Source organism: Desmodus rotundus, chromosome 4 (genome assembly GCF_022682495.2).
Source record: "Desmodus rotundus isolate HL8 chromosome 4, HLdesRot8A.1, whole genome shotgun sequence".
NCBI classification, from domain to species: Eukaryota; Metazoa; Chordata; class Mammalia; order Chiroptera; family Phyllostomidae; genus Desmodus; species Desmodus rotundus.
Genome location: NC_071390.1, coordinates 104,334,577 through 104,352,320, shown reverse-complemented (window position 1 = coordinate 104,352,320; position 17,744 = coordinate 104,334,577). Strand labels below are relative to the sequence as shown.

Here is a 17,744-nt window from a genome sequence, read left to right as displayed (position 1 = left end):
GTGTATGTGAACACATAGCAATAGAAACTTTCCAAAATAAAAAATAATTTCAAAAAATGGAAAGATCATCAGTGAACCTTGGGAAAACTGCAAGGGACTTAATATACATGTAATTGGACTTCCCCCAAAAAAGAGGAACAAAGGAGTCCCAGAAAGAGCACATGAAGAAATATTCAAATTTGATGAAACTATAAACCCACAAATCCTAAAACTCAGCTACCTCTAACATAACATGAAGGAAACTGCTCAGTTAAATTGCTCAAAACCAGTGACACAGGGAATGTCTTGAAAGCAGCCAGAAAAAATCAAGTTACACACAGAGGACCAAAGATAGAGATGGCTTCAAATTCCTTACCAGAAATCATGTAAGAAAGAAGAAAGCAGAGAACAGCTTTAAAGGTTTTTTATTTATTTTTAGACAGAGGGGAAGGGAGGGAGAGAGAGAGAAATATCAATGTGTGGTTGCCTCTCGCATACCCCCTTCTGGTGACCTGCCCTGCAAACCAGCCATGTGCCCTGACTGGGAATCGAACCAGTGATCCTTTGGTTTGCAGGCCAGCACTCAATCCAGTGAGCCACACCAGCCAGGGCCAGAGAACATCTTTAAATATTGAAAGGAAAATACCGTCAACCTAGAATTTTATATTCAGTGGAAATATTTTTGAAAAGCAAAGGCTAAATAAAACTTTTTAGCCTCACAAAAGCTGAGCATTGACTGCCAGCGGGGCCCCATGCCAAGAAATATTAACAGAAATCTTTTAGGCAGAAGGAAATGAAATCTGGATCTATTCAAATAATACTGGAAATGGCAACTGCATAGGTCAACTTGCAATATTTTTTCTTATTTAAATCTCTGTGGAAGGTAGTTGACTACTTTCATAAAATCAGTAATATTCTGTGGGATTTATAATGTAAGAGTTAACTGTATGACAACTGCCCAGAGGTTAAGAGGGAAGACATGAACGTGTACTATCTATACCACTGTAAAGTTCTTATACCATACAGACTATAATAAATCAAAGATATATGCTGTAAACCTTAGGGTAACCACTAAATTTAAAAATGTTACAGACTTAAAGCTAACATCTCTACAGAGGAGATAAAATGGACATATAAAAACAGTCAATACAAACGAAGGCTGAGAAAAAGAAGGAAAAATAGATGGAATGAATAAAAAACAAAATAACAAAAAGATAGATTTAAACATCATCGCATCAATAATGCAATAAATATAAATACTGTAAACACTCAATGAAGTTGGGTTTTTAAAAAGCAAGACCCAACAATATGTAGTCTACAAAAAACTTCAAAAATACCTTGGTTCTTGCACATAATTCATTCTGGAAGGATGTTCGAGAAGCAATTTACTCAAAAATCTAATTATTTTTCCCATCAAAAATAATTAAATTGAATCAATCTCTTCCAGACCCCCCAAATGATTTCCTGTTTTAACATTTCTTATATATGATACATGTCTAATATACCGTTTAATCTATAAATACTCCAAAAATACACCCTGGCTGGTGTGGCTCAGTGGATTGAGCACCAGCCTGCAAACTGAAAGGTCACCAGTTGCATTCCTGGTCAGGGCACATGCCTGGATTGCGGGCCAAGTCCCCACTTGGTGGTGTGTGAGACACAACCGGTCGATGTCTCTCTCACACATTGATGTTTCTCTCCCTTTCTTTCTCCCTTCCTTTCTCTCTCTCTAAAAGTAAATAAATAAACTCTTTAAAAAAAACTTTTCATAAAATAGTGGAAGAGGGAACACTTTTCAACATTTCTCATGAAGTGCATATAACCTACATACTAAAATTTGGCAAAAAATATTTCCAGAAAAGAAAATTTCAGGCCAATATCCTATATGGAAAAATTTCTCAAAATATTCACATGTTGAGTCCAGCAATATGTAAAAAGGGCAACACATTGTAACTAAACAGGTTGTGTCTCTGGAATGCAAAGTTACCATATCATTAAAAGAACGATCAGCTTCATTCACTGCATGAACTAAATGGAGGAAAATCATGTGGTTGTATCAGTGGAAGCAAGTAATGTATTTAGTAGACTTCAACGCCCTTTTATAGGATAACTAGGAAAAGAGGGAACTTCCTCAGACAAAAGCATAAACAAAAAGCTTGTAGCTAATCTCATACTTAATGATCCACTTTGAGAGTACTTCCCCTAAAATCAGGAACATCAGCATAGTATCAGAAGTCCTTACCAATGAGATGAGACCAAAAAAAAAGGTACTAATATGGGAAATGAATAAATAAAACTGGTCATTATTTGCAGATTTGCAGACAGCCCAACTACAAAACTACAAAAACTACAAATGTTAACACTTGAAGTTAACAAGAGCACAAAATAAGGATTAATACTTAAAAATTAACTGTATTCCTATAGGGTAGTAATGAATGAATAAAAAATAATGAAATTTAAAAAACAATGCTATTTTCAGTAATGTAAAAAACTTCAAGTATTTAATAAATGCAATGAAGGTAAACATTAAAAATCACAAAACATTGCTGAAATTAAAGAAATCTTAAATGAAGGAATTTGCCATATTCATAGAGCAGGGAGTTGAAGAGTCAGGATTTTAAAAGATGACATCTTCCCGCCAAATTGATCAGTAGAAACAATGCAATCACAGTCAAAGTCACAGCAGGCTTTCCTGAAGAAATTGACAAGATGACTCTACAGTTGTCATGGAATCGCAAACGAAACAGAACAGCCAGTCTTGAAAAATAACAGTGTTGTAGAATTCAGGCTACCTGATTTCAAGACTCACTATAAAGCTTCAGTAATCAGACAGTGTGATGTTGTTATGAAGAGAGACCAAAAGAGAAAAACAAAAAAAAGTAAAAACTGAAAAAAGAGAATCCAGAAATACATCCACCATGGTGCCAAGTCCATTTGATAGAGAAAGAAAAGGTTTTTGGCAAATAGTTTTTAGAACAACTGAAGATGAAATGAAATTAAGTAATTTCAATTTCATCCTCATAAAATACACAATATTTAATTCTAGATGAATGATAGACCTAAATGGCTATAAAAAATCTTCTAGAGGAAAGCTCTCAAAGGAGCTATTAAAGAGTGCTTTCATGACTTTGAAATACACAGATTTCTGATCTCTTCCGGCCAAGATGGAGGCATAGGTAGACACACTGCCTCCTCACACAACCAAAAGGACAACAATTTAAAAACAAAAAACAACCAGAACTGCCAGAAAATTGAACTGCATGGAAGTCTGACAACCAAGGAGATAAAGAAGAAACATTCATCCAGACCTGTAGGAGGGGTGGAGATGGGCAGCCGGGGCGAAGAGGACTCGCGGCAACGTGGCGGCTGGCGGACCCAGCGAGGTGGCGGATTATGGAACGGGCAGGCCAGGCTGCAGCTAGCACACCCCACAAGGTGGTGGCTGGCAGACCCTGCGGCCCCACATTCGCACATAGATAAACCGGGAGGAACAGCGAGGGATCAAAACAGACCGTGCAACCCAGGGCTCCAGCGCGGGGAAATAAAAGCCTCAAACCTCTGACTGAAAACACCTGTGGGGGTTGAGGCGGCAGTGGGAGAAACTCCCAGCCTCACAGGAGAGGTCGTTGGAGAGACCCACAGAGACCTAGACTGTGCACGAGCCCACCCACCCAGGAATCAGCACCAGAGGGGCCCAACTTGATTGTGGGTAGTGGAGGGAGTGATTGAAATCCGGCAGAGAGTGGAGCAAGCACCACTGCTCCCTCTCGGCCCCTCCCCCACATACAGCATCACAGCATGGCGAGGAGCGTTAGCAGCCCTGGTGAACACCTAAGGCTCTGCCCCTTTATGTAATAAGCACGCCAAGACAAAAAAAAAAAAAAAAAAAAAAAGCCCAAATGAAAGAACAGATCAAAACTCCAGAAAAAATACAACTAAGCAACAAAGAGATAGCCAGCCTATCAGATGTACAGTTCAAAACACTGGTGATCAGGAAGCTCACAGAGTTGGTTAAATTTGGTCACACATTAGATGAAAAATTGATGGCTATACTAAGAGAAACAAAGGAAAATGTACAGGGAACCAATAGTGATGTGAAGGAAATTGGGACTCAAATCAACGGTGTGGACCAGAAGGAAGAAAGAAACATCCAACCAGAAAAGAATGAAGAAACAAGAATTCAAAAAAATGAGGAGAGGCTTAAGAGCCTCCAGGACATCTTTAAACGTTCCCACATCCGAATTATAGGGGTTCTGAATTATAGGGGTTCTCTCAGAAGGAGAAGAGGAAGAACAAAAAATTGAAAACTATTTGAACAAATAATGAAGGAAAACTTCCCTAATCTGGCAAAGGAAATAGACTTCCAGGAAGTCCAGGAAGCACAGAGAGTCCCAAAGAAGCTGGACCCAAGGAGGAACACACCAAGGTACATCATCATTAAGTTACCCAAGATTAAAGAGAAGGAGAGAATCTTAGAAGCAGCAAGAGAAAAGGACACAGTTACCTACAAAGGAGTGCTCATAAGACTGTCAGCTGACTTCTCAAAAGAGACCTTATAGGCAAGAAGGGGCTGGAAAGAAGTATTCCAAGTCATGAAAGACAAGGACCTACATCCAAGATTACTGTATCCAGCAAAGCTATCATTTAGAATGGAAGGGCAGATAAAGTGCTTCCCAGATAAGGTCAAGTTAAAGAAGTTCACCATCACCAAGCCCTTATTATATGAAATGTTGAAGGGACTTATCTAAGAAAAAGATAAAAAATATGAACAGTAAAAATGACAGCAAACTCAGTTATTAACAACCACACCTAAAACAAAAACAAAAGCAAACTAAGCAAACAACTAGAACAGAAACAGAACCACAGAAATGGAGATCACATGGAGGGTTATCAACAGGGGAGTGGGAGTGGGAGTGGGAGAGAGGGGGGAAAGGTACAGAGAATAAGTAGCATAAATGGTAGGTAGAAAATAGGGGGGAGGGTAGGAATAGTATAGGAAATGTAGAAGTCAAAGAACTTATAAGTAGGACCCATGGACATGAACTATAGGGGGGGAATGTGGGAGGAAGGGGGTGGGCGGGATGGAGTGAAGGGGGGGAAATGGGACAACTGTAATAGCATAATCAATAAATACATTAAAAAAAAGAAATACACAGATTTCTTAGGGACCCAAAAGCACTAACTATAAAACAAAAACATGATAAACTGGACTTCATCAAAGTTAAAATTAATTTTAATCAATATATTTAAGAAGATTAATAGGAACATCATGAACTGGAAAAATATATTTGTAATATACCTGACAAAGGACTTCTCTCCAGAATATATTTAAAAACTACAAATCAACGACAAAAAGAAAAATTTTTAGAAAATGGACAAAAGACTTGAATGGACACTTAACAAAGTAAGATACTTCCAACAACCAAAAAGTACATGAAATGGTGCTCAACATCATTATTCATCAGGAAAATGCCAATTAAAATTACATGGCAGGCTTGCTTTAGTACATATACTGAAGTTACAACATACCGAGAAAATTAATGTGGCCTCTGCACGAGAAACTTCCTGACATGTTCACGTTTTTTGAAATTCTCCAAGGCCCTCCCACCCTTTGCTCCAGGGAAATAATGGTCAGCACACTGCATGTGGTACCCAGTATTGAAACCGTGATTTTCACAACACCAAAAAAAAAATCACACGTCGACTTCATTTCTCACCTTCTAGAATAACTAAAATCAGAAGGCTGACAATACTAATTGATGATGAGAGCATGGACCAACTAGAACCCTGATTCATTGCTGACTTGGGGAGCGGTGTAAGTTTTTTATAAAATTAAATGCATTTTAGCCCATGCACAGCATGTCTGTGTGTACTCAGGGATTAACATGTCTCCAAACATTTGTGTAAGAAGGTCTATTACAGCTTTTCGTGATAGCCACAGACTATAAATAACCTGAATGTTCGACAACCATGGGATAAATACGTTATGATACACAGGTACAACAGAATACTTTTTAGAACTTAAACAACAACATGGATGATTCCAAAATGAGTATGTTCTGTGAAAGAAGCAGTTACAATACAGTATAACTGTGTTGCTCCATGTATGTGAAGCCCAGGAACAGGTAAAACTACTCTATGGTGTTAGCAGTCAGAAAGTTGTAGCTTTGTTGGAGGTGTGGAGATTGGGTGACTGATATATACCTGGGGTGAACGAATTTTTATATGCTGTTTGGGGTGGGAGTTACATGGGCATATACAATTGTCAAAATCATCTAACTGAACACTTCAAATGTGTGCATTTCCTAGTATGCAAATTAGACCACAATTAAAACATTGAAAAAGATTGTCGTTAATACACACATCTACCAGGAGGGCCAAAGAACGTGGCTTGGCGTCACACACGTGGAAAATCCTTCTTAACATCCAGCTGCTGGTGTGGCCCAGTGGTGAATCCAGTGCTGTGCCCAAGCACTGCAGGTGTAGACCCCCAGGACCCCCTCCTGCAGAAACTCCCCCTGTGACCTCCCTTGAGGGAGAACTTCCTTGACTCTTGAAACACCCAGCCTAGCTGATACACCTACGTCAGGAAATTGTGTTACTTCACACATTTCCACTCAGAACTTTTACGTAAAGTTAAGGATCTGTGTACTAATATGTGAATCGCTGAAGAGCAAAAGCGCCCTGGATAGGACAAGTATGTGCTGGGTGTTCTGTGCCGTTTGAGATGTGAGTTTGCGTACCTGTAGCTGAGACTTGAATGTAGTTCACTCGTCCAGTAAGTGCTTAATACCTCACTGCTGTGACACTCTTATACCAATAAGAAAAAATAATTTTAGTATAATTTATATAAATATTGTATAAATCATATAATTTAATAATTCCATGAGTAACTTTTGTATTATACAATTGAATTTTAAAATTGACACTCTTTTCTGGTAAATATAATTTGCAATTTTAAAAGTGTTTTTTTTTCATTTCTGATAAGCTTTGGTTGAAATGAATAACTTTGCTTTCCTGCTGGTCCAAGTATTTAATGATTTTTAAGTATTTGGAACTAGTTCTGTGCATTAGAGACCCCTTTACTTGAAGGAAATCCAGCTTGCATTCTTTGGCAGTGGAGGTTTTGTTAAATGAGCACTCCTAACATGTATCTTATGGTCTCAGATTCTGGTCCTTTAGTGTTTTTGAAACTTGGAAACACCCTACATGGTAACTCCCTGTCGTCGTCTTCACGTACCCTTAATAATATAGGGGACAGTTTTGCTCCAGAGGCTGTGTCATCTCTGCACATCTACAAGTTAGGAAACTAGTTCCTGACCACATGTATTCTTTCAAAATATAAATTTGAGCCATTATAACAAAATGTATGAATTAGAATAATCACAAAGGACATTATTTAAACCATTGTTCAAATGTCTCGTGTGCCTTCCAAGGGCACACACTGTCACTAACCGTTCTTCTCTATCTTTGAGTCCTGCCTCAGTTTCCTAAAGGTAAAGGTGCTGAGAAAAGGCAGTAGCCATGGTTACCATCATGAAGGGAGGAACAGAGGAGGTGGTGGGGTCATCATTCTACATCTGGAACCACTGATTTTTTTTAAGACTCACCTCCAGGTTGAGTGGTGGTCATTTTTCTGTCTGCCTTTGGTTATCAGCAAGATAAGGCTGCCGTTTTATTGTTGCTGTTGTCACCTCTGGAGCCCGCCTACGAATGTGATTGCAGGGAGAGGGCTGGGTGAGGCCGTACAGACACAGCAACTGTGAATCAACCCAGGTGCCCATGGGGTAACTTCTACTTCTTCTGTTTCTGGGGATATTTGGAAAAGATACCTAAGTCACCTATGGAAAAACAGATTGTATCAAAGGAGTTTGCCTGAATTGTTGCTTTCTGGAGTTTTCTGACTATGCTGATGTGAATAATTTTTTAAAAGATTTTATTTATTTTTAAAGAGAAGGGATGGGAGAGAGAGAAGGAGAGAAACATCAATGTGTGGTTGCCTCCTACCGGGCACCTGGCCTGCAACCCAGGCATGTGCTCTGACTGGGAATTGAACCAGCAACCCTTTGGTTTACAGGTCGGCATTCAATCCACTGAGCTACACCAGCCAGGGCTGATGTGGGTAATTTAATAGGGGTAGAGTTGGCTATCAAAACCGTAGAAGGTGAAAAGAAAATGGAAGGAGATGTCTTCAGGGATGGCAGCCATGAGGGCTGGCACAGGATGCTGAGCTGGACCACACAGGAGTCTGGTGTCCTGGGGTTTGGTCCCTTCATGCTGCAGATGTCCTTTGGCCTCTTTCTTGTACCTGATGAGGAGGGCTGGGTACCCTGGGTTTAGATGTAAAAGCCTCGAGGCTCCCTTCATGACTGTAACAGGAAACTTGGAACTATTTCAGAGGGACACTCAACTTCAAATTCATACTCCCTACTTCTCTCAGAAAAGGAACTTTTAAAAAAGTACCATAAAATTAAACTAGCCAGGAACACCATTGAGCCTTATGTGCTTAAAAAAAAAAAAAAAAAGTACTCAGGTCTGTGTGTCCATGGCCAGTCATCTATTACTCTCTTCTGTTGCTTTGCGGATATGTTGACATTTTTAAAAGATTTTTTTAGCCTTTAATGGTACAGTGATTGATTTTTAACAATTCCATATTTGACATTGTTTTTGATCTTCTTTTTACTTTGTTCCCCGCTTTTTGCATTCTCCTCCCCACCCCTTCCTCTTCTTCATCCCATTTTTGATTGTTGGGTTGTTTTGTTTCTGTGTCTGTTGTGTGTTGATTGTTTGTGGTTTTTGTTGGTCTGGTGTCTCTCCTTTCTCTTGTTCCCCACCTCCTGCTGCTATAGCCCCACAGACTGTGGAAGCTGGCCGAGCAGGTAGGGAGTTCCTCTTTCTCCACGCCAGTGCCTACCCACCCACCACCGGCCTGTCCGCTCCCCACAGGGGTGCAGGCTAGGAGTTGAGTGCACAGACTGACTGGGGTTTACAGACCACGTGGTCAAGAGGGCTAATGCCAATGAGAAGTCGTTCCTCCAATCTATCCAAGTGCTTCACACTTGTGGCGAATGCTGTACTTTCGTTCATTGTACAGGATCAGTGATTTCTTTGCCACTTTGGGGCCATCTCCATTTTACTTCATTTTCCTCTCTTAGTGATCTGTTTTCTCCTTTGTTTACTTACTAATTGGCCCTCTGTGGTTATGTGTTTTGCATTTCTCAGAACATCAAACCACTTCTCCAGTCAGACTAGTCTGTGACACAGCTCCACTGAATAGTCGCAGGTTAGGAAGAATGCTCTTTGCCTTGTACTGTAGAGTGAGCTTCCAGCCTGAGCTGGCTGCATGTGCGCTCTGCCTTGGTGGTGCGATCCCAGTGACCAGGGTTCTTTAGTAGGATAGTGTGTGTTAATGAAAGTATCTTTATTTTTATCTTTTTTATATGAACATGCCTTTGGTACAAAATTAAAATTCTCTCCTGAAGGATTTTAGTTCTTCAAATAAATTCTGAGGGGGTCCCTTATTTTTGGCAAATTTGTTTTCAGTTCCATCTTTTTCTACCCAAGGTTTTGTACTGCCTTCCCAAGAAATGTACGTAGATTTTTGGCTTACAATGTAGTTTTAATGACATTGCTCTTACCTGGACAGAGCTTGCTGGTCAGAAGTCAACTCAGCATATATTTGAAGGGATTATGGTACAAGATGAGACTTCTGGACCCCGGGTTAAATAAGCAGTCAGATAGCTCAGACCGCCGAATGCTGCCCTGCTGCCTAGTGATGAGCTCACAACCTCCCCAGCCTACATCACAGACAAAAATAACCTCCCGCAGCTGGAGAAAACCAAGACAAAAGTAGAACTAAAAGGAACAAGATAATTATCTCTTATCTCTTTTTCCTTAATCTGTCCATTCATGTCACGTGTTCTCCTTCAGTTTCCTGAGCTCTTGATATTTTTGGATGCACACAGCCAAATTTCTCAGCAATTGAAGCTTGTATCCTCGACAGCCTGCTTTGGCTAGGCCAGTGTTGTCTCAGCCCAGCCAGCCTTTTTTTTTTTTTTTTTTTTTTGGAAAGACATGTGGCATGCCTCTTTTCTTATTTTCTAAATGTGACTGACAGTCAAGCTGTGTGAAAGTCCAGTATTATTCTAATAAGTTCCTTTGAGAATTGAGGCTATGAAACTGAAAGCCAACAGGTATCATGGAGAGGTGTGGTTTCAGTGCTTTTAGCTTTTGTTCAGTTTCAGATTTCACCTAAAATATTACTAACTTGTAGGAAACAGACCCAGATTCCCCCCACACATACATGAGTTAACCACACTGTGTCCTTGCTTGCAGGGGACCTCAGGACCTGATCCCACCACCGTCTATGTTGACATGAGAGCTCTGAGGCATGACAGGTATGATGCACTTGTGATGTGTTCTCGGTTGCTAGGCGTGCAGGTCCCCCCTGGAAAAGGAGGGGCAGCAACATTTTTCTCCTCCAACTACATACAGTCAGTCATCTTATGAATAAAGCAGTAGAGGTGGGCAAGTTGGCTTGAACTTAAACTCTCTCCACATTCTGTTTTGTTAACATACCCAATAGGCCAGTTGACTTTTTATCGTAAGATACAAATGGAAATTGTTGCACCATAGCCAGGTGTGACCAGAATTGCCTTTTCTAAGTTTAACCAGAGCACTTGATTCTTTTTCTCTTTGGGCATAATTTTGCACTTCATAAAATATCAACACATTTCTTTACATGAATTGAAAATTTTGGTCAAGGCGATTCCATGAAAAACAAAAATACAAGTCAAGTAACCTTTCTGCGCAGCTTCCTAAGCAGCCCTGAGCAAGAGTAAAGGGTTGTGTTACTGGTGGGTGCTTATAAGTTCCCCTCAAGGAACTTAGCAGTGCCCAGGGAGATGCTGCTTGCCTGCCTGGCCCGGTAGCCCTTGTTTTGGACCCTGCTGTTTGAAGGGACCACAGAGGTGAGAGCCCGTCTTGTGGGAGCCCCCCTGGGAGGCTGAGCACTGTAGCAAAATCCCATCTGGAACATTTTCAAAATTCAGAAACTTAGCTTGAAGAGATCGAGTAACTGATTCATGCACATTTCCAAATGTAACATGTAGGCTTTAAAACAAACCTACTTTACTTCCTATAAAAATTATTTGAAAAAAACTTTATGGCTTCAGAAGGTGAACAGTAGCTCATCAAAGACCCTGTGTGCGTAACATTTAGGCAATTCTCTCTGGGCCTGGCCCTCAGAGCACATGCGAAACAAACACAGTAAGACCATGTGGGGGGAAACGGCTGACCTTCGGGTCTGGAGAGCACAGCCTGCAGCGTCCAAACCGTTTATCTACGAGAACGGCGATCGTTAAAGGGCTGCTACCTCATTCTGTGGTATGAGTGTCCTGGAATGTCGGGGTGGTTAAGAGGAGGGACTTAGGGAATTTTTCTTTCCTGGAGAAGCAGAGAAACATAAAGGACTCCTTTCTAACAGTTTTTTGGACCTGCCCTTTTGGCTCTCTTTAGTGTGGCAAGTCTTCCTACCGAGAAAAGGCATAATTTGGGGCAAGTAAAATAAAATTAGAGCCAGTACAGTGTATGACAGTAAGGTAATATAATTTCAGTATCAGACCAATATGTGCTCTAGAAAGAGCCAGGAGACGTGCGTCGTAGGAAAAGCTTCTTGGTGATTTAGTAATTCTTTGAGCTTGAAAGCCCATAATCCTCTGACGTGATAGTTTTTTTCTAATCTATAAAATAATCTCTAGTACATCTTCCTCATAAGGTCACCAGAAGTGGAAATGACAGTACTTTGTGAACGGGAGTTGGCCGTGCGGTTACGTGTTATTGGACAGGACTTTGGTGACATCAGTGACCATTACGGTTGAGAGTTGTGTTGATTAGCATCAGAGTGATCCAACAAGCAGCCCCCGTTCCAGACACGCTGACCACCCCACCGCCCCACGCACGCCGCTCCTGAGAAAGCCTCCAGAACCGGGCCGCCCGCCCTCCCTCCAGCACCACCCTCCCAACCTTGTGTCTCGTATTCTCAGTTCTCTCCTGGGCAAGGACATGTGGCTGGGAGCTGAGGGGAGCTCTTCAGACACCAAATATGTTTTCCCTGGACTTCTCTCTTCATCTTGCTCAGTGTTTGACTTAGAGAAACCAAAGCAAAACCATGCCCTGGAGCCATATGTAACAGCCCCTTCTTCGTGTTTTTGGTTCCAGGAGCTGCTGCCCCAGGCGCTCTCAGAGTCACAGCTCCCTTCACTGCCTTCTCTGGGCTCTGGTGCCTGCCGTGGGGCCCAGCTGCTTGCTCTCGCCCTCGCCCTCTTCCTTCTTCCTTTCACTCCTTTTATCAACACCTGCTGATTGGAGGTTCAGACCTGGATCTTTCTGACCAGGTCTCTGTCTCAGTCGCTGGCCATGGTGTTGTTCATGCCCTGCTTTTCCAGGCGGCAAGGCTGGGTCCATGGTCCTTCCCCGTCCTGCTGGGCTCCTTCTTCTAAAGGTGGCAGAAAATCTCAGAAGTACCTCCTCTTTCCCTCACCCATCAGAGACCATGGCCCAAGGCCCTTCTATGTCGTGAGCCTTGCCCTGTGCCTCTCCTGCCTCTCCACCTCCCTCCACTCTGTTGAAATTCTCCTTATTCTTTCAAACGCAGCCCAAACACTGTCTCCTCTGAATATTCCCCAGTGAAAATATCATCTAGCTTGAAATCTCCAGCGTCACTTCCAACCTTATCATCAGGCATCACATGTACCTTAGGCTGTAGCTTGTGTGACTTAGAGGCTCTGGGGCCTGACCAATCAGAGTTCAACTCAACTGTCTTCTCCAGTCCTTGGACAAGCTCTGTAACCTCAGTGTCCCTGTGCTCAGAATGGATACACTAAAACCAGCCTTCAAGGGACCCATGAGGTGCCAGCAGGCGTGGAAGCTGTCCCTGGGAGTGCGGTAGGCATGAGGCTTGTGCTCCCTGTGGTGAGGTGGTGTCTTCCCCATGGAGAACTGGCCTCTCCGTTCCCCACCACCCAGAAAGGTGGAAGGGAGCTCGGCCGCTCCAAGGCCTCAGTGGGGGAGGAGGTGAGACAGGAGAGCTAACTCTTCCTTGTCACTATTCTCATTTTTTAAAAGAAACTGGGGCTTTCGTGTTCTTAACTTGAGCTGTATAGGCAAACCTTGTTTCACTGCACTTCACAGATGTTGCATGTTTTACACATTCAAGGCAAGACCCTCCACCAGCAACAAGATTACGATTCTCTTTATTGTGGCATTTGCTTTATTGTGGTAATCTGGAACCGGACCCCCAACTTCTCCAAGGGCTGCCTGTATATTCGGTCATGGGATTAATTACCTCTCCTGTTGCTTTAGTACATTCACTTGGGAGACTCAGGGCACCTGCCCAATCACCATTTAATTAATGTGGAGAAGGCTGAGTTGTCAGCACATGTTTGCAGTCTCTGAGAGAAGATGATTGTGTGTGTGCACGTGTGAGAGACGGTCAGGTAGGGAGGGGACAGAAGAACCACTGTTGTCAACGCCTGTGTCAGATAGGTTTCCCAAATTGATTTAGTTTCCACCATTTTCCTTGGAATTAGTGTTGTTGTTTGGTTTTCAGTCATCTGCAGGTTGCCATGGAGAACCTTTCTCCCTCACATAGTAAGGACACTTGTTCTCCTCCTCCTTGCGTGAATTTAGTTCCTATGTGCACAGGGGAAAATGATGAAATTGTTTTGAGACTATTTGAAAGTGACTGTTAGCTTTCAAAGTATTCTTTATAATGAATTCATTTAAGGCAAATTTTCAGTCTCTCAGTCACCTTCAATTTGATCTTTTCTTAAGCACTTGAATTTTGCAGACTTGAAATAAAAGAAAATTTTTTTATCATTTAAAGAAATAGTTTTAGGAGTTAATTCTTATGAACACAGTGTGTGCATGAAGGCCTTACATTAGAGCTTTCATAGCTTCCTTACCCCTCTTAACCTGAACTTGAAATTGAAGCCTCAGCAGACCATGGGTGGTAAATTACTCCTGGTCGGTGGCTGGCCCAGGGTCATAGAACATAAGTGCCTCCGAGACTCTGATTAGTCAGCAGTGGGTGGGGAGGGGGCAGAATGAAGACAAAAACAGCTAAAATGGGCTCCACTCCTGGTCAGTTCTGTGTGTGCAAGTGTGACTGTTGCCTGTGTGTGTGTGTGTGTGTGTGTGTGTGTGAGAAAAGGATTTGCTGGTGAGAGTGTTGAGTCTCCACCTCATCTTCTGTTGGTTCCTTGTGGCCATTGTCTAGCAGACCTGGGGCAGGACCTTCCATAGAATTTGCACTCCTTATTCTTATTACTGAATCTTTCCATCATGGTCTAATTCCCTGTCACATGGTACCCGGATGACTGTCCAACATGTGCACCTGCCTCATCAGCGCAGATCATTCCCTAACCTTCCCAGTCCTTCTAGGGACCTAGCTTATCCCCAGAAGACATGTCTGGCAGTGGTGAACACAGTGTAATGTTCCCTCAGGCTCAGGACACACCTTCTAGCTGGCGAGCCTAAGCACGTCACCCTCTTTGTTTCACCAATGCCCATGACATGGTAATAACAGTACCTACCCTGTAAGGATTGTTACAAGAATGATGTAATTTAGTACATCTCAACAGTGCATGAAGGGACTTCTGGCCAAGACAGAGGTGTAGGTAGGTACACTTTGCATTCTCGCACAACCACAACAGGGACAACAACAAATTTAAAAAGTTAAAAAAAAAACCCAGAACTGCCAGAAAATCAAACTGGGTGGAAGTCCAACAACCAAGGAGTTAAAGAAGGAACATTCATCCAAACTGGTAGAGGTAGAAGGGACAGAGAGGGGAAGCTGAGGTGGAAAGGACATGCGGCAAGGTGGCAACTGGAGGACCCAATGGGCGAGGCAGTGGATGACAAACCAGGCAGTCCCACATTTGCGTGTGGATACACTGGGAAGAACAACTGGGGAGTAAGACAGACTGCGCAACGCAGGGTTCCAGCGTGGGAAAAGAAAGCCTCAAAACCTCTGGCTATGAAAACCTATGGGGGTTGCAGTAGCAGGAGAAACTCTCAGCCTCACAGGAAAGTTCGTTGGAGGGGCCCTCAGGGTCCTAAAACGTACACAAAACCACCCATCCGGGAATCAGCACCAGAGGGGCTCAATTTGCTTGTGGGTAGCTGGGGAAGTGACTGAAAGCCAACAAGAGCCGAACAAGCAGCATTGTTCCCTCTCTGACCCCTCCCTCACATACAGCGGCACAATGCAGCGAAGTGGGTTGCTCTGCCCTGGTGAATACCTAAAGCTCTGCTCCTTACAATGTAACAGGTGGGCCAAGACAAAGAGATATGGCCCCAAATGAAAGAACAGATCAAAATTCCAGAAAAACAACTAAGCAACAAAAAGATAGCCAACCACCAGATACAGAGTTCAAATCACTGGTAATCAGGATGCTCACAGAAATGGTTGAGTATGGTCACAAAATAGAGGAAAAAGTGAAGGCTATGCTAGATAAAAATAAAGAAAAATATACAGGGAACCAACAGTGAAGAGAAGGAAACCGGGACTGAAATCAACAATTTGGAGCAGAAGGAAGAAAGAAACAGTCAACCAGAACAGAATGAAGAAACAAGAATTCAAAAAAATGAGAGGCTTAGGAACCTCCAGGACAACTTTAAGCATTCAAATATCTGAATCATAGGGGTCCAGAAGGGAAAGAGCAAGAGCAAGAAATTGAAAACATATTTGAAAAAATAATGAAGGAAAACTTCCCCAGTCTGGCAAAGGAAATAGACTTCCAGGACTTTCAGGAAGCTCTGAGAGCCCCAAAGAAGTTGGGCCCAAGGAAGCGCACACCAAGGCATGTCATAATGACATTACCCAAGATGAAAGATAAGGAGAGATTACTCTGTCCAGCAAAGCTATCATTTAGAATGGGAGGGCAGATAAAGTACTTCCCAGATAAGGTCAAGTTAAAGGAGTTCACCATCACCAAACCCTTATTATATGAAATGTTAAAGGGACTTATCTAAGAAAAAGGAGATCAAAACTATGAACAGTAAAATGACAACAAATTTGCAGCTATCAACAACTGAACCCAAATAAAAAACAAAAACAAACTAAGCAAACAACTAGAATAGGAACAGAATCACAGAAATGGAGATCACATGGAGGGTTATCAGCTGGGAGGAGGGGGGGATAGTGGAGGAAAAGATGCAGGGAATAAGAAGCCTAAATGGTAAGTATAAAATAGACAAGGGGAGGTTAAGAATAGTATAGGAAATGGAGAAGCCAAAGGACATATATGTACAACCCAGAGACATGAACTAAGGGCGGGAGGGGGGGGGGCGGGGGGAAATGCTGGTGGGAGGTGGGGAGGAAAGGGGAGGAAAAAATGGGACAACTGTAATAGCATAATCAATAAAATATATTACAAAATTTAAAAAATAAATGAAAATAATAAACAATGCATGAAAGGCAATGCCTGGCAAATTGTAAGGCTCACATGCATCAGCTTAAACAGTTCTACATTTATATAGATTATATAGATTATATTTACAGATTTTCTTTCTCTTCTATTGTATATATTATTATCCTCTGTATATATTATTATAGTATATATTATCCTCTGTTATTTCTGCATCTGGCCATATTCAGGCATAAACACAGTCTAATTCATTGTTTAGCCAACTCAATGGTAGCACCTAATCGAAGTTGAACAGATCAGGAATGTACTATGGCATTTGTACATTCCTTCAAAAGTTCTTGTGGAGTATAGTTGAAAATCAGATAACCTTTCCAGTGGACAAAACTGAACAGAAAGAAAACTACATTTTACACAATGTGTCTTATGTGGTCATTTGGAAGTGAATTTCCAGCTTCCACCTGCCCCCTGAGGTCAAAGTATTCCATGAGATTTGTGGCTTCTGTCCTCCCTTGAGGCGTAAAAAAAAAGACATTTTTCCTATTTCTCTAGTTCTCCCTCCTCAAAATTTAACACAATATAATCAGCTCTGAAAATCCCCTCCTTCAGCCAGCTCTGAGGAAGCACTGGGCAGCTCCCACACCAAGGAATTATCAGGACATGGGAGAGGCAAGCTCTTTACCTTGATTTTTTCTTCGCTTTTTCTGGCATTCAGTATCCCCTGGAGACTGTACAGCCTTTGAGCCACTGCAGTTTTGTCTTCACATCTCATTCTAACTTCTCCGCACCCTCTGTCCTGTCAGGAGGTCCTCACACAGAGTGAAAAGCCACACACAAGGAGCCAGGACCTGGGCACCAACAAGCAGTGTGACCTTAAGCCAAGTCCCTGCACCTCCCAGGGCCTCAGACCTCATATCTTCAGTAAAGGAACTCCAGAATCTTCCAGTGCCCACCCCTGATCAGTGAATCCTCCCTGCCCCACACTTGATTCTGAATGATTGGGTGATGTTTTTGTGTCCCTTCTATAATTCAAAAATTTGGTGAATTTTGATTAGATGTTCCGTAATCTGCTGGCACATTTTAGGTTCTTCTGAGAAATTTTCTTTTATCTTTTGGGTAAAGGTCAAAATCAGTTGATCTTAAATAATTTAAAAATAAAATATCCAGTCAATATGTTCCTTTTCTCCAAGTTCCGGCCAAGATGGAGGCATAGGTAGAAACACTTTGCTAAAAGAAGGATAACAACCAATTTAAAAATAATAAACAAGCAGAAGTACCAGAAAAATCAAACTGCATAGAACTCCAACAACCAAGGAATTAAAGAAACATTCACCCAGA

General features: G+C 42.0%; 1 protein-coding gene across 4 annotated transcripts in view; it reads left to right on the top strand.

Annotated features, from left to right (window-relative positions):
* DIP2C (disco interacting protein 2 homolog C) overlaps nucleotides 1–17,744 on the top strand; it is a 433,581-nt gene that overhangs the window by 395,453 nt on the left and 20,384 nt on the right. For 2 of the 4 annotated variants that reach the window (XM_053922089.1, XM_053922087.1), the window contains 2 exons: nucleotides 8,829–8,858; nucleotides 10,315–10,376. In XM_053922089.1, coding sequence (XP_053778064.1) covers nucleotides 8,829–8,858; nucleotides 10,315–10,376 — 92 coding nt within the window. The remainder of the gene's footprint in view (nucleotides 1–8,828; nucleotides 8,859–10,314; nucleotides 10,377–17,744) is intronic. The other 2 variants (XM_053922090.1, XM_053922088.1) reach the window with 1 other exon arrangement.